Below are 16,856 nucleotides of genomic sequence, written 5' to 3'. Positions count from 1 at the left end.
TATCCCTGCATCTTGTACTTGTATCTCTCTGTGGGTTTGAAATTCAGTCTGTCTTTGAGTCTTGTTTCCACGGCTTCAAATTGGTTTGCACACAGGCAAAGGTTGAGCATCAAAGTCCAAACTCCAAACTGGTGCTGACCGGTAAATATACCAAGGGGCTGTCAGCAACAGTGGATCCGCTGCTGACTCAAAAGTTGTGTGTCTATATCTAAGCATTTAGTTCCTGTACCCTTTTGGTGTCAATATTTTGCTTTTTTCCCCCGTCTGTGGATATCAGTGTGTGTTTGTCTGGGTGTGTGTGCACACGTATGCCAATGTGTGTGTCTGTCTGTGAGGAGGAGGGGGGGAGGGGGGGGGGGGGTTCAGTCCTGCAGGAGGAAGTTGTACTTCCCAAAGTCGAAGTCGTTGGGGGCGATTAGCATGTCGTCGCGGGCCTTGGCCAACTTCCGCCGCAGGAAGTCCCGCCTCTCCTGCCACTCCACCAGCTCTTCCTCGCTGTGTGCGTAGTCACAGCTCACCCCCTCAGGACAGCTCTCCAGCCTGTCAATCACACAATACACCAATGTCTGAAGAGCACCAAGTCCGGAGGGGTGGAGTGTGTGAGAGAGGAGGAATAGGGAGAGGGGCAAAGGAAGACGGGTACACAGTCTGCTGCAGAACATTCTGCCGTCATGTTATAACACAGCTCATCTTGTATTTCCTCACTTCATCCATGAGGCCTTACTCTCTGTTTTCATAAAGTTCAACCAAAAAAAAAAAAAAAAAACTGCAGCTAAAAGTAGCATTTCCATTTCTGTTACTTCCAGTATAGTCTCCTGCAGGATAATCATTCACTGCTCATGCTGATCAGTGCCCAGGGTATCGGTGCATCACAGACTGTGTTTAGAGTATATCAGTATGTCACAGGGTAAACCGCCACGTGTTACCTGGGGCAGAGGGTGAAGCGGTGGCCAGGGAAGCGGTACCTCCAGGCCAGCCCCTCTTCCTCGCCCTCGCAGCTGAACACTCTGTCCTTGTGCTTTTCCGAGGAGACGTGCTGCTGCCACTGCCGCTCGCTGTTGCTGTGCTTCCCACACAACCGGCAGTGGAACCCGCTCTGCAACACACGCGGTGCAAATGGCTCTGAGACACAGCGCAATGGCCCAGACACACATGGTGTAACCGTGCTGGGACACAGCACAATGGCCCAGACACACACGGTGTAACCGTGCTGGGACACAGCACAATGGCCCAGACACACACAGTGTAACCGTTCTGGGACACAGCGCAATGGCCCAGGCACACACAGTGTAACCGTGCTGGGACACACAGAGCCGTTCCTCTGAGAAACAGAGTGGCAGTGGCAGCTTGTAGGCACTGACACACTGACATTCCAGTACACACTGCCATGGCTCTGACGCGCTGATGCACAAATACACTATATGGCCAGAAGTATGTGGACACCCCTCCCAATTATTAAGTTCAGGTGTTTCAGCCACACCGATTGTTAACAGGTGCATAAAATCAAGCACATCTCCATAGACAAACCTTGGAAGTAGAATGGGTCGTACTGGAGAGCTCAGTTACTTTGAACGTGGCGCTGTCATAGGATGCCATCTATGCCACAAGTCAGTTTGCGAAATTTCTGCCCTGCTAGATCTGCCCCAGTTAACTGTAAGTGCTATTATTGTCAACTGGAAGCGTCTAGGAGCAACAACAGCTCAGCCACAAAGCGGTAGACTACTCGGGGCCACTGAGTGCTGAAGCGTGTAGCACGTAAAAACCGCTTATCCTCTGTTGAATCACTCACTACAGAGTTCCAAACTGTCTCTGGCTGCAACATCAGCACAGGAACTGTGTGTCGGGTGCTTCATGAAATGGGTTTCCATGGCCGAGCAGCTGCACACAAGCCCAACATCACTATGCGCAATGCCAAGCGACGGCTGGAGTGGTGCAAAGCACACCGCCGCTAGACTCTGGAGCAGTGGAAAGTGTTCTCTGGAGTGATGAATCACGCTTCACTATCTTCACTACCTGGCATTCTGATGGACGAATCTGGGTTTGGCGGATGCCAGGACAGCGCTACCTACTGGAATGCACAATGCCTACTGTAAAGTTGGTGGAGGAGGGATAATGGTCTGGGGCTGTTTTTCAGGGTTTGGGCTACGCCCCTGAGTTCCAGTGAAGGGTAACATTAATGCTACAGCATACAAAGACATATTAGACAATTGTATGCTTCCAACTTTGTGGCAACAGTTTGAGGAAGGCCCTTTCCTGTTCCAGCATGACTGTGCCCCTGTACACAAAGCAATGTCCATAAAGACATGGTTTGATCAGTTTGATGTGGAGGAACTACAGTGGTCTGCACAGAGCCCTGACCTCAACCCCACTGAACACCTTTGGGATGAATTAGAATGCTGATTGCGAGCCAGGCCTTCTCGTCCAACATCAGTGCCTGACCTCACAAATGCTCTTTTAGCCGAATGGGCACAAATTCCCACAGACACACTCCAAAATCTTGTGGAAAGCCTTCCCAGAAGAGTGGAGGCTGTTATGGCTGTTATAGCTGCAAAGGAGGTGGGGGTGGGGGTGGGGGAGGGGGAAACTCCATATTAATTCCCATGGTTTTCAAATGGGATGTCCAATAAACTTATATGGGTGTGGTGGTCAGGTGTCCATGTACTTTTGGCCATATAGTGTAATTCACTGATTCTCAATCCTGCTCCTGGGGCCCCCCTGCTCTGCACGTTTTCCATCTTTCCCTGCTCTACCTACCTGACCGAACTCATCAGTGGCACGTTTGATTAGCTGAGCACACCTGATTTAATCAAGAGCATGTTAGTCATTTCAATCAGGTGTGTTTGGAGCAAAGATAGACAGAAGATTTACAGGACAGGGGGGCTCCAGGAGTAGGATTGAGAAACACTGGTGTAATTCAATGGCTCAGACACACTGTGTGGTATACACACAGGGAAACAGCTCTAAAACATTGACATGCAGATTGATGCACAGTCACACTTGATATATTCATAGCAACAGCATTGACACAGTGAAACACAGGTGTAGTATACCATCCAGCAACAGCCGAGTGATGAACACAGTGTAACAGCCGTGCCTCTCTGACACATGCATAGTGCAACAGCCGCTACAACTGCAACTCTGATATGCAGATGCAGACAATGAAACTCTGTGCTACAGCTCTAATACAAACGCAACGGCACTGACACACTCAATACGCAAACAACAGCGTGACACAGTGATGTCGTAAATATTGACAGCATGTGTTGGTGACATACGGTGGTATATTATGGTAATAAATGCTTCAGAAGGTCAATCCATCTGCCACGCTGTGCTCCCAGTCTGTTTGATCCCATGGGTCGGGACAGTGTGCAAATATGGCAATTAGGCCCTGCCAGCCGCTCACCATTGGTTCTGCATAATCGGTCGGCATGGCAATCTGCTTCTCCTCAGGGGGTGGGCTCACAAGGGTGCCATCCGGCCGGCGATTCTGATTGGTCAATGTCAGCCACATGTCATACATCTGCTGCATGTCTCGCACTGAAGGGAGAGGATGGAGGAGAAAGATTCATCCCGAGAGACACAAAATACAGACATTTTGACGCGACTAGGAGGTCAAATAGCATTTGAAAGCGTAATGCGAGCGAGCGAGGAATAGGGAATGGGGCTAAGGAACAGCGTGGAGCTGCAGATTCGGGGGGGGGGGGGGAAAGGCTCACGGCTGTTGTTCTTCATATACGTCCACACGTCCCTCTCCTCCAGGCTGTGGGCGAAGGAGCAGTTCCCAATATAGTGGCATTTCTTCTGCTTCATCACGTGGACGCACATCTGACACAGAAACACAGTTATGCCGCTCTGCCTGACTGCCTGGGTAACGCACCAGCCTGCATCTGTGCCACCAAGCAATTCTCATCAACGTGACTGACAGGCAAAGCGATGACCGCCACAGAAACAAAGAGACACTGCGGAACACTAAATGGCAACTGCTGACTGGCAGACAGGTTTTAGGGAACTGCCTGACAGAACATCTCACACCCCCCTCCCTGTATTTTGTTACACGCATGGAGATGTACTGCGGCATAAACCATACTAACAAGACAAATATATGCATGACACAATCACGGAAGAGCGGGCAATGAACTAGACTGAAGAACCATGATTAAGTGCCAAGGATGTATTAATTGCACAGGAGGGTTTAGACCATTAAACCTACAGTTTGTGTGTGTGCATACGTGAGAGTGTGTGTCTGTCTGTGTGTACCTGAGTTTCTGTAAAAACACAACTGCTTGTGCACATCTGATCATCATATAAACATGCAGGGCAGATCTGAGCTCAATTAGGCCCTCTCTGTCCATTTAACTTAATTTTTACACTAGTTAAGCACGCTTTCTGGAAGTACGCTTGAGAAACACTGGATCTGACCACTAGCAGCGGACACCCATTGCGACTGAGTCATCAGGCTGTCCCTGAGGGCGCTCTCACATCATACTGCTGTGGGTAGCTCCGGGAGAAGGGCAGCGGCCGCACCACCACCCACTTCTTCTTCTCGAACGACTTCACCAGCAGCACCCGCCGCTCCTTCGTCCAGCTGGGAGAGAGGAGGGGAGAAACGACGAAGAGGAGGAATATAAAAGTCTTTTCTGTTTACTACAGAACAACACAAGAGCAAGCTGCGCCCTGTTCAATCTATGTCACTCACAGGCTTGGACTGTGCCGCGCTTTCATAACCGTGACACTGCACTTTACTTTAAGATTATATCTGCATTACAGTGTATGCTACCTTGACAGGTGCATTCGTACTGTACCGCCTACTGATCCATGTCACAGCATTGTGTTGATGCTGTAGTCCCTGCAACCGCTGGGATTCAGCTCACACGGACACAGAGGTGAGGTACGCTGAACAGAACGGCTGGCTGCGGTCTCACCTGTGCCGGGCCTTGGCGGTGCAGTACTTGAGGGCCTTGTCTGGCTCACTGACCAGCCCGTCCCTCCAGCACTGCCCACACACAAACTTCATCTTCAGGTTCAGGCCACGGGCCCTTCCGGCCCCTCCCCCTCCGCCTCCGCTCCCGCCTCCACCTCCGCTTCCGACTCCGCCGCCGCCGCCTCCGCCACCTCCGCCCCCTCCTCCGATACTGTCACCCCCACAGCTCATGTTACTTGGGGGCGGCACGTGTATAGGCTTGAACAAAAAGACAGACAATGAATATCATCAACACACCAACACAGACACAAAGACACACAAAGAAAAGAAGTGCAGTGCAGTGTAGCGTTTATCTCCTTCTGTTTAATCTTCCAATTTAATGAGAGCAAAAAAAAAAAAAAATTCATCAATCCCTCAGCCCTTTCCTCTCCCCCTACTCCCACCTCCTCCCCTTCAGTCTGGTGTCGTGGCTCCTGGCTCCAGCTTCACTCACCTTCTGCCTCTGTGCATTCTGCTCCAGTCTGTGCCAGTGCCTCTTGGACTCCTGCACAATCTCCTCATGGGTGATGCCTGTGCAGAAAACACGCATGCACACATCCTGAATCAGAGAGGAAGTCGACAATTCATTTTCATTTCTTTAATACGATTTGAAATCTATGGTTTGATACATGCATCATGTACGTCTTCATATTTCATCACCAAAATAAGTTCAAGTCTACTCCTATGTTTGAATCTAGGCATAAGAGCTGAGGTGTTTATTGGTGTCAGAGTCCTTCCGGCCGAAAAGTAATGCATCTCCCATGTCGAGACAATGTCAGGTTGCCAGATTTTATTGAACAACCCACTCTTTCGCAACAGGACAAAGCTGTATTTCTAAGTAAACACAATTTAAAACTATGACAAGTAACGTTGACTACACTTGAATTATCATAAGACTAAGGGTTAGATTCAGTAAAGCTAAAATGTTACATCTGCACAGCTCAAACCAAAGAGTACATTTCTGTGACTTAAATTATGCACGTGTATTTCTGTGCCTTTTAGCTTATCTTGTCCTGACTCTGAATGAAAGTTCCCATGATAAAAAAACAGCCTTAACTGTCAACATTTTGGGCTGACCTCTGGACCTTACACGGTGCCTGAGCCCAGCCTCTCCAACACTCCTACTAAACTAGACTTTTTGAGCGGAATGGCGTCACAGGAAGGTCTCATGAGGTCAGAGGTTTCTTTTTTTAATCTTTAATCTTTAATTTTTTTAATGGGACTTAATACTCAATTTAACCTGTATCTGCCTTCATAAGCATGTTGAAGAGGCATGTATGGCTTTGAAAACAGTCACATTTTAATCGGATCAAACACAGCTTTTCAAAGCCCTTTGCTCCTTGACACACCGTTGTACTCACTCGCTACATTATCCGAGTCAGCTTAAGTCGGTCCCGTTTTAAAGAGTATGAAATGCCACTGCTAATAGGCTTAGTTTGTTTAACCAGGCTCAGCTCAGAGTGTGTACAGGTAGCTGTACAGGTAGCCCACATGATGCAAGATGTGCACTGGTGAACTGTGCAAAGAGGTGATTTAAAATGAACGCTACACAAGAGTGTGGCAACTCAGAGCTGTAGCAGACATGGCTAATAAACATGGTATTAGTTTATGTTTTCCTGTATTATTTGATATACTGCACATAGGAGTTTGATTTGACAACTATTTCCTGTGGGGTAGGACTAGAATTGAAGGTCTATATTCACACCTAAATGTAGTCACCAAAAGCACAATTTGATTTCAAGAAACCTAATAACTTAAGACAAAAACAAACCAAGCTAAGACAAACCAGATTTGCACAGTCGTTTAGCTTGAATGTGCTGTCCTGTTGGCCAATTCTCTTTTCTGGAACAAATAAATCCATCAAAGTGACAGATAAAAGGAAGACCACATCAGAAAATGATGTTTCCACGATGGACTTTGGCTCAAGAGATGCAAATTCCCTGCGCCACTGTGGTGATCATTTTGAAAAATTGTGTGTATTGGAGATTATTTAAGGGGCGTTCTTTAAGCAGGCAACCTTTTTCTGCCTGTATTGTGGTCTTGCTGCAAATATAGAGAACCTTGCAGATATGGAGAAAGGTGTGAACCAATGACCAAGCCTCACTGCCACATCTGTTTGAGCCTGGCAGCAAAGTACGATAAGGCCAAAAATTTGCTCGAGCAAGTACAAGGAAGGTATGGCTTTCTCCTCTCTGTGCCCAGTCATTCCTCTTGTGTAAGCATATTTAAAAGTACACGTACTTACACTTTGTTAATATCTTATATTAACTTGTTTTAGTCAAGCAAAATGCCATTTGTAGCCCGTGCTGAGGAATGTAATCCCCTCTTAAAACATGGAGTGAACGGAAAAACAAGATTACACTCCCAGTGTATGGTGTAAGGCAGGGTTTCAAGGAAAACACTGTGTTGTAAAAGCAAAGGCTGCCTTCCATTCACTGTACTGCCACCTACTGGACTTTTTCCTTCAAACATGAGTACATTTAAATTCCATTATTTGTCATATGCGTATTTATATATGATGAAGACTTAAGAGATATTGCTCAATGTTAGTGCCTGATCTCATGTAATGGCTATAAATTGCTATCACATACCAAAGTGTAATCTTGTTTGTAGATTGAATGAGAGCTGCGCTAACCTGTTAAGCGCTCTGATGCAAACAGGGGGTTTACACACAACCAAAGGCAGCTCGAAATGCGGCTAAAAACCAGTTCTGTACCAGTGTCCTGCTGCAGCACCCAGCACTTGAGCTCGATGACGGAGTGGGCGAAGGAGCAGCTGTCCTCGCGCTGGCAGCCGTAGCGCACCTCGTGGCGGCACACGTCGAACTGGCAGAGCGGGTGCAGCGGCCGCACCTTGCTGTAGCGCACGTTGGCCGACCGCACCACGTGCACCAGGCACCTGCCGACGGCGGAAAGTTACGGTGAGGGGGAGATGTGAGGGAGATACTGAGGGCTGAGCTTTTCACAGCGGAGAGGGAGCCTGGGTCAGACGCTGGAGACGGGGAGAGACTCACTTGTTGTCGTCAAAGGGATGGCGGGCGGTGAGGTTGGAGCAGACGGCCAGGTTTTCCTTGCTGCGCTTGCTTATGATGCGGGGCTTACTGTCATAACACTCCTGCACAGAGACAGAAAGAGAGAGAGAGGGGGAGAGAGAGGGAGGGAGGAAGGCACACAAAGGGAGAGAGAGGTGGCAGGAAACCAACAAAAATGAGATGGGAAAAAGACGGTGACAGTGTAAGAAAGAGAGGGGAAGACAGAGAGATACAGGAAGGGCACCACAGTCAGTGAGAGACAGAGAGGGAGTACAGCAGAGAAATCAGGGGTGTTGCCAAAGAGGATGTCAGTCTGTGTATGAGCGTGCGTATGTTTGTATGCCTTTGTGAGAGCGTAAGTGAGAGTGCGTGAGTGTGTGTGTGTGAGAATGTGGATTAGTGTGAATGTCAGTCCGTGTATGAGTGTGCATGTGTTTGTGTTTTTGAGAGTGCAAGCGTTTTAAACTGTGTGTCTGTCTGTATGTGTGAGAGAAAGAGTATGTGTGCATATCAGTCTGTGCGTGTGTGTGATAGTGTGTGTGTGAGTGTGTGTGTGTGTGTTAGTGTGTGTGAGTGTGTGTGTGTTAGTGTGTGATAGTGTGTGTGTGTGTGTGTGTGTGTATTAGTGTGTGATAGTGTGTGTGTGATAGTATGTGTGTGTGTGTTAGTGTGTGCGTGTGTGAGTGTGTGTGTGTGAGTGTGTGTGATAGTGTGTGTGTGTGAGTGTGTGTGATAGTGTGTGCGTGTGAGTGTGTGTGATAGTGTGTGTGTGATAGTGTGTGTGTGAGTGTGTGTGTGTGTGTGAGTGTGTGTGATAGTGTGTGTGTGAGTGTGTGTGTGTGTGTGTGCAGTGCAGCACGCTCTGCAGTACCTCACAGAGGAACATGAACATGCCCATGTGCAGCTGCAGCAGGCGTGTGACACTCAGGGCTCGTCTCTCAGTGCTGCCCAGCGGGTCGAACAGCAGCTCCCGGCTCAGCGCCCCTTTCCTCTCCTGTGTCCACACGTCTATCTCCTCCTGGCAGTAGGCGAAGGTGCAGTTCTCCCCGTACTTACACTCCTGCCGCTCCTGAACCTCTGCGTGGGGTACACAGGAGGGAGTCATTTCTTGGCCCTGAGGTGGGCCAAACAGAGCCGGGTCGGACCGGCCACTCCAAACAAGCTCACACATTACAACTAAAACAGCTCAGTGTGCTTCACTATTCAACCAACCAAAGCTAGCCTTGGAACACACACACACACACACACACACACACACGCGCGCGCACGCACGCACACACACACACACACACACACACACACACACACACACACACACACACACACACACACACACAGGTAGCATGCACACACGCTTTTTATTCTTCAGACTGTACTGCAAACCATTTGAACATTTGAAGCAGAGGTTTTTCCTCCCAATAGGGGGTGGAATTGTGAGAGAGAGATAGAAGGAAAGCAGGTTAGACCACCGTGTGTGTGTGTGTGTGTGTGTGTGTGTGTGTGTGTGTGTGTGTGTGTGTGTGTGTGTGTGTGTGTGTGTGTGAGAGAGAGAGAGAGAGAGAGAGAGAGAGAGAGAGAGAGAGAGAGAGAGAGAGAGAGAGAGAGAGAGAGAGAGAGACTGCTAAGTTCTCCTACCCTTGCAGAGGACAAAAGCCCCCAGGAAGTTGTTTCGGGCGGGGCGGGGCCGCACCCTCTTCCAGGTGGGGTCATCGCTGTCCTTGAGCCTGCATAACAGCACGTCCCGTTTGCAGCGGTGTGCCGCGTCAGGCTGGTACTGGTAGTCCATGACCCGCGGACCTGCCGGGAACAGACACTCAGTACAGCAGTGGACAAGGAGACAGAGAACAGCAGAACTTTTCCAGGCCACTGCAAACGTGCTAGAAATAAAAAAAAATGTATGAAAAAACATCCAATATTTACTTGAGAAATAATTTTGTGCCAGTGGCTGCATAGGACACGACATTTCTGGAGGTGTGTGTTTAAGTGTTTAGACTATGGGAACAGAGAGAGGGCATTGTAGGTACCTATGCGGCTGTAGCAGGCTGGACAGGCCTGTCTGAACTCGTGGGTGGCAGCCAGGGGGTTCCGAGAGAGCAGGGAGAGGTTTGAGTTCACAGGGCCATTCTGTTTACACACAGACAGGGTCAGCACAATGTCCTTATCCCACACAACAGTCATAGCTCTACTCAATAGGGCAACTGGCAAACACACATACAGCTCTGTCTACAGCCCTGCATCACCTCAGTGGATACTACCCAAACACTTATTCTCTCATTCTAACACCTTAAAATACCTTGTATTTACAAATTTGTTGCACAAGGACCTGAGGCCACTTCACTTAGAATAAGGTAGCCCATTTTACATCAGAATCTAGCCATTTACTTCTTTGGCCACGAAACATGTTCTTGTTAATTGGTTTACATGCAAGAACTCAAACAGGCTCATCAGCAGATAGCATATACTGAGGTGCCACGACCTGGGGCAAAACCTACATGTTAAAACCTGAAAAAATGAAACAAAAAAAAAAACAGAAGGTAACCTGCCAACAGCTTCCATCTTACCATATAAAATTAGAATACAGGCTAAAAAGAACCACAAATAGCACAGAAGATGTATTGACCCTGAGCCATAAAAGCAAAAGGGGCAGTAGTTACCGTGTGAGTAGACCCAGTACTGCGCAGTCCAGGGATGAAGCTGTGAGAGATCCTTCCACCTGAAGGGGGGAAAAAAACAAGACCAAAGAGAGAGCAATCAGTATCACGACACAAACCAATAATGATAACAAAAAGGTTCATCTTCAGATACGGGCCTCCACCCATATACTCACCAGGCAGGGTGAATTCTGACAGGGAGTCCAGCCCCCCTCCGCCCGGCCCCCCCTTGCCTGCTGCGGCAGCCCCGGGAGTGAAGGAGTCCAATGCGTCCAGCGCCTGCGTGGGGGTGTCGCCCGAGCCCAGGCCTGAGAAGGAGTCCAGGGAGTTGAGCTGGCTGACTGCCGAGCTGAAGAAGGCGGGGGGCAGCTGGGGCGACGGGGTGGGCAGGCTGGTTGGGTAAGGGGAGCGCAGGCCTACAGCCGTGTTTGGGAGATTGGTGGGGATGGCACCTTGCACTGGGCTCTGACGGAGGAGAATGAACAGAGAGAAAAAAGGGGAGGAGTCAATGAGGAGCAGACAGACAGCATACTGGTGGCCTATGAGGGAGGAGGGCGAGCACGTATCAGGGTCAATCACTCTCATAAGCATCAAGGACACCGTGATTCACCAGCAGTGTGTTTGGTTACTGCTTATACGTGTAAGCGACAAAACAGCCGCAATCTGTTCGCGGTGATCAAGGACAGAACTGTGAAGATGTCACAGATCAGGGACACCGCCGACGCAGGAAGGCCTTCGGTCCACAACTCACCACAGCGACTTCGGCTCCCTTGGGGATACGGTCCAGCAGGCTGTCCAGCTCGTCGCCCATCACCTCGCACTCCGCCATGTGCTCTGACACCGGCACAGAGAAAGGCACCCGTGGGGGACCATGGGCTGGGCTCTCAGGCAGATCCTGGGGCACCACAGGGCCCTTGGAAGGGGATGGGGGCTCATCACTGACGGGGATGGGGGTGGCCAGTGGCGCCGGGATACACTGGGCACTGGATAAGCCAGCTGTGTGATGAAAACACAAAGAGAGAGAGAGAGAAATGTGAGGGAACGAGGACAAAAGAGGGGTGGGAGTGGAAAACGTCCATCCAACCCATTAGATTAAACAGCTGAAGATGATTCATACAAAATGAATTACAATTATTATTTCAGGTAAATACACTACCTGATGAAATGTCACTCAAAGATTCCAGACCATTGGCAGACATCTTTAAACAGAGAGAGACGGCAAAACACTTGAAATGTACAGCACATTGAAAGAACAAGTACTAAACATACATTGAAAACACAATTAAATTTAGTCTTTAATATAACACTGTAAATTTCATGCATCATATTTCAGTGCATTATGCCTTTCTGCAATGTAACAAATAGGGAATACTCCTAATTAATTGGACATCTTTTGTACAAATACAATATGAATGACTGAATTACTGCTTGTCACAGGTTGTTCCTTTGAAAAGTTTTGGAACTCCTAGGAAATTGCAAAACTAGCAACAATATCAATACTTGCCTCTCCTGTAGGGGGGGATGTATCCCCATTGCTTTCTCCCCCTGCAGTAACTGAATCCACCTGCTAAAAGCAGGACAGAAAACAATAATAATCCAAAAACAATCATTTCAAAAAGTTTTTTGGTGATACTAACCTGTAATTCCTAGAAGAAACAAACAATTTGAAACGAGGGAGGGAATTTAATGGGTGAAACAGAAGGCGGGACAAACACCACAAGGAAAAGGGAGGCTTGAATGCCAATAGGTTTCTGTGAGAAAGGAACCACACCTGAGGACTGATGTAGGCTTTCCGGATCTTCAGTCCCAGTTTATTGGCCAGTTCCTGAGCCAGATCACTCACCTGCCTATCCTGTAAAAACAAGTAACCAGAATTATATTCTGACAGACTTCACGTATATAATCACCACTGTTTCCCTGAGTAAATCCTGACATCTCTTTGTAAACAAGTTCAAACACGAGTGCATATCCTTTTGTATGTATCCCACCACACACAGGAACACAGGAACACTGCGCCACGTTCATCGTTTTAAAAAGCCCTTCCGCAGCCGACCTCGGCCCTCACATGTGGCGCAGTGAGCAGGCAGCCGGTGCTGCACTCGTAGGCCTCCCTGAGCCGGCCCAGCTCTCGCAGGCACAGCGCCTTCCTGTACAGGGCCCTGCGACTCCCCTCACACACGGCCAGCGCGCTGTCGCAGTCCTGCACGCCCCTCTCGTACTCCCCCTGCAGCAGGACGGGCAACACACACAGACAGACAGTGAGACAGCACGCACTGATGTTCCGGAATGATAGTGTAACCGCAGCAACCAAGGCCACATATCAGGAAAAAAAAAAGGAACACTGAACTGGGCAACAACAGAACACTTCTTTGGACAGTTGATGACTCTATCAACTCTGTTGATAACAGAATCCAACAAAGCTTCAACACGGAGCAAAGCAAAAATGATATTTTACACTTTCTAACCCACTTTTCATTACACTTTTAACAACAGACACACTATTTTATGCCACTTTTCCACACATGCCCCTCTGAGGAACCCCTGACTCAGGCATTCGAAGAAAGCGAGAGGAAAGAGTCTCAAAAGTGACTCAATCAGGCGTACCCACAGAACCACGGAGCTACAGTTTAAAGACAAAAGACAGGACGTTTGGTGAAAGTGCTCAAGGACTTACGACGCTGTGGTGTGCGGCCGCCCGGTTGACGTACAGGCTCTCCAGCAACTCTGCGGGGATCACCAGCGCTTCAGCCTGGGCATAGCGTGCCACGCTAACCCCCTCGCTGTAATGCGATGCCGCCTGCCTCCACTCCCCTTCCCGAAACACTGCGTTCCCCTCATCCAGCAGGTTGCAAACCAGCTGGATCAAAAACGCCTTCGGGGAGGGGAATCGGAGAGGGGAGTGAACGGGATGAGAGAAACAAGAAGCAGGGAAAGATAAGGACAGAGACAGACGCAGGGGGAGAGGCAGGACTGAGAAAGTGGGAAATGCAGGATAATGAAGTGGTTGTCCAATTCAAAACATGCAGAAAGACATTTGGGCATAACCTTCAATTCACAGAAAAAGACTTAAAGTGAAAAAGTCAGTATGGACAAATTGTACATGCAGAGGTACTTGACAGAGGTAATATTAATTAAGAAAAAAAATGTAAGAAAAATGGATGCATCGCTTGCAGCCAGTACTTGTCTGACAAAGAAAAGGGATAAAAAAAATCCTGTTTATGAAGATCCATAGCCTAAAAGGTATTCTTTCCTCCTGAGCAACTGACCACCTAATTCAAGAAATTGTTTTAATTCATCTAGCCTATATCAATTTTCCTACACAAGTTCAACAGCTGAGGTAAAAGAAAGATGGAACACTTCAGCATCAAGAGGTGGCAGCCTTGATTTTGAGAATCACGCTCAAGGACAGCCAAAAGCCAGGAGGAGACTGGAGACAGTATGCGTAAAATAATACCTCGTAGCCTTCAGGCTCTGGATAAGGCAAGGACGACCTGGGAACACAAGAAAAACTGAACTTCACAAGGCAGTGAAATGCTTTCCTGTTCTGGGACTGTAACAAGTGTATATAGAAATTCGTTAAGCAGTCTGGCATTTATTGGGAGATCATACGTGTTCGTGCTTATATTGATATGAGGGGGGGAAAAACTGACCAATGTGTCAATGTGAACTCACAGTGGCACACTCTAAGTCAGAAGATGTCTGACTCATTTGATTAAAACAGCTTACTGGAAAGAGCATAACAAAATAACGATTGCGATGGCTCCTGCTACGATTTCTGTTAAATAATATAGCTATGACAGTCCTTATTCCTATTTACGTTTTTTTCTAAACATTTCAAACGCGTTGCAAAGAAAAGGGAGAGTAATCGTGAGCATTTCCTCACTGTATGAAACCCAGGGCTTTATTTATTTCGTCCCTCCGTTTCTGTCGTTCCACGTCCATTTCTGCGAAGAACAAAACAAGCACAATATCCAATTTAAAATCAGACTAGAAAATGTAACAAATACACATAATTTACAGTCTTAAAAAAAGTTTCAATCAGTCTGGTAACGTGCTCTATCTGGCTACCAACCATGCCAGTTAACAGGTTACTTCTGCAACTACAACGCCCCTTTCACGTTATCCCAGAACATATGAGCTGGCTAGCTCGCAAGTTTATTTACCCAAGCATACACAGAAAATATAAACCCAAATGGAGGAATAAGAATACCTACATAAACTACCGAGATAATCACAGCTTACTAGCTACCTTGCTGTCTTTACTTCCGTCCGTTTCCCGGCCTACAACGTTCCCTTCGACCCCGAGCTCGAGTACAAAATGAGTCCGATGAGAGCAACTCTTCCTAAAAGCCTAAAAACTCACAGATCGCTTTCACTATTAACTATTCAAGCTCCGTAACTGACATTCAGACGTCCTGTTGTAGAAATGTTTCATATATTTAACTGTATGGTTAACATGATAGTCTTATTAACTTTTTTCCATAATGTGCAAGCTATTGCAGCCAGGCTGACCAGCGAGACCACCAACATCACAGCGAGTAATGTCATGTCTTGTTTTGATTACACACGGGACTGCTCGAACTTAAAACCCAAGTTAACCGACAAAAAAATGGGACAGCCCGCTTGCTTGGTTAAATTTTTACTTCTACGATAACCTGGCAAGCGAACAATGTTATGCGTTACCTATCTAGTAGCTACCCATAAGCTGGCTACAAAAACAAAAAAACGGCCGGCTAGGAGGGCGCTAGCTCGTCAGCTAACGAACTGGCTGGGTGTGCAACAGCTAGGATAATAGTTAAACTACACAGATAGCTACTAAGTTACCATGCAAAATGAATACAGCTAGCAGTAGACCAGTAAGTTAGTTTCACACGAATGCAATAACGCAGCAATAGTTATTAATTCTAGTTATTCCAGATGTGGTAGAAATTTTTGTTTTGCAAGCTAATGTTAGCTAGAAATATACCTTGCTAGCTGATTTCGTCTTGTGAATAGGACAGACTAATGGCTATCTAGTTGGTAGCGTGAATTCCGTAGTGCAACCATGTAACTTCATGCACCATGAGTGAACTAATTGCATTGGTAAACATTCTGCATAGTAACGTTACTGACCATAGCAGGCGTGATGCTTTTCAGATTTATTACTAGCAAGCAGTGGCAGTGCACAGAATGGATTAAGAAGAGTGTCTATGAAGCTAGCTAGGTAGACCAGTCATCTTTCTTGCAAGCTAGCTGGTTACCCACCTTAAAATAAATCGTCTTGTAGTCGAAGACTCCTATACAGTGGGGGGAAACAGCACATTAGTTGGTTAGCGGAATAACGTTACAGGGCACACGTTTCATTTACGTTAATTAAGCCAGGTACATAGTTTTTTCTGTCGCCACTGGCCCTGGCTTCCTCCCACTATGGACGGACGGAACATGTGAGTTTTCACTTTCAATTCTTTTTGGTTGCACTCAAGTTTGCTGATTCGCCCGACCGCCGGGTCCTACAAAGAGACATGTTTATGGAATTCGTGACCACCAGGTTGATCGTCTCCCTCTTAGATCTCTTTGATAATTTATGAATTCAACATCGTAATAATAGTGAAATACTTTAATTCAGCCCATCATCAATGTTTGCCAAATAGCCAGTCAAGGTAGCTGTAATAAATCAATTGTATTTTAATGGTGATGGTACACAAAGCATGCGTTTTAATTCCTCCGCATCCCAGAGATCCCATTACCTACAACCCATTAACCATATCCATAAATATTTAATTGATTTGAACTTAAAATATAAGACAGATGAAAGTGTGATTAGTTCTCATAACGCAATTTACCGTTATGTTTCTCAGTGTATGTATCGTTGCAGTTACGTTCAATTTCCACCAGTTTCCACCAAAAGGCACATTTTCACATCATTTAGTATATCCCATTCCCCAGGCATGCTTTGGTATACAGCACATACAAAAGTGGCCGAAGATCTAAGTGCACCTGCAGGGAGGCCGATCAAGAGCCACTTAGACGATGACATCAATCGGTGAAGTTACTCCTTACTCATCAGTTGTGGGGGATAATTTTGTGCTCTTCAGGAATAATCTGAAATTAGACCGAGAATATTTTGGGGTATGGTAGGGCAAAGCTGGCACATAACAAAATAGATTGCAATTGTAGGTCTGTTAATGCTCAAAGTGGAAAAAATAAACACATAGTTTTCACAATATTGTAAATA

General features: G+C 47.2%; 1 protein-coding gene across 2 annotated transcripts; it reads right to left on the bottom strand.

Annotated features, from left to right (window-relative positions):
• Positions 1-351: 351 nt before the first annotated feature.
• Positions 352-16,051, bottom strand: LOC118794130 (zinc finger CCCH domain-containing protein 7B-like). Of its 2 annotated transcripts, none has more exons than XM_036552305.1 (23): positions 15,887-16,051; positions 14,526-14,586; positions 14,097-14,133; positions 13,317-13,514; positions 12,708-12,866; positions 12,414-12,494; positions 12,147-12,209; positions 11,799-11,841; positions 11,394-11,638; positions 10,819-11,107; positions 10,646-10,704; positions 10,016-10,115; positions 9,627-9,788; positions 8,863-9,068; positions 7,974-8,074; positions 7,677-7,858; positions 5,415-5,491; positions 4,923-5,179; positions 4,480-4,585; positions 3,717-3,825; positions 3,404-3,537; positions 927-1,096; positions 352-540 (listed from the first exon to the last, which is right to left on the bottom strand). In XM_036552305.1, exons 2-23 carry the CDS (start codon positions 14,582-14,584, stop codon positions 363-365), a joined length of 3,015 nt encoding a protein of 1,004 aa, XP_036408198.1. In that variant the 5' UTR covers positions 14,585-14,586; positions 15,887-16,051; the 3' UTR covers positions 352-362. The 2 variants fall into 2 exon arrangements, with proteins under 2 accessions (XP_036408198.1, XP_036408199.1); XM_036552306.1 differs by having other exon boundaries at positions 12,147-12,206.
• Positions 16,052-16,856: the final 805 nt, after the last annotated feature.

Source organism: Megalops cyprinoides, chromosome 19 (assembly GCF_013368585.1).
Source record: "Megalops cyprinoides isolate fMegCyp1 chromosome 19, fMegCyp1.pri, whole genome shotgun sequence".
In the NCBI taxonomy this organism is placed as follows: Eukaryota; Metazoa; Chordata; class Actinopteri; order Elopiformes; family Megalopidae; genus Megalops; species Megalops cyprinoides.
Note: the sequence above shows the minus strand (reverse complement) of the source record. Positions and strands in the feature narration are given on the sequence as shown.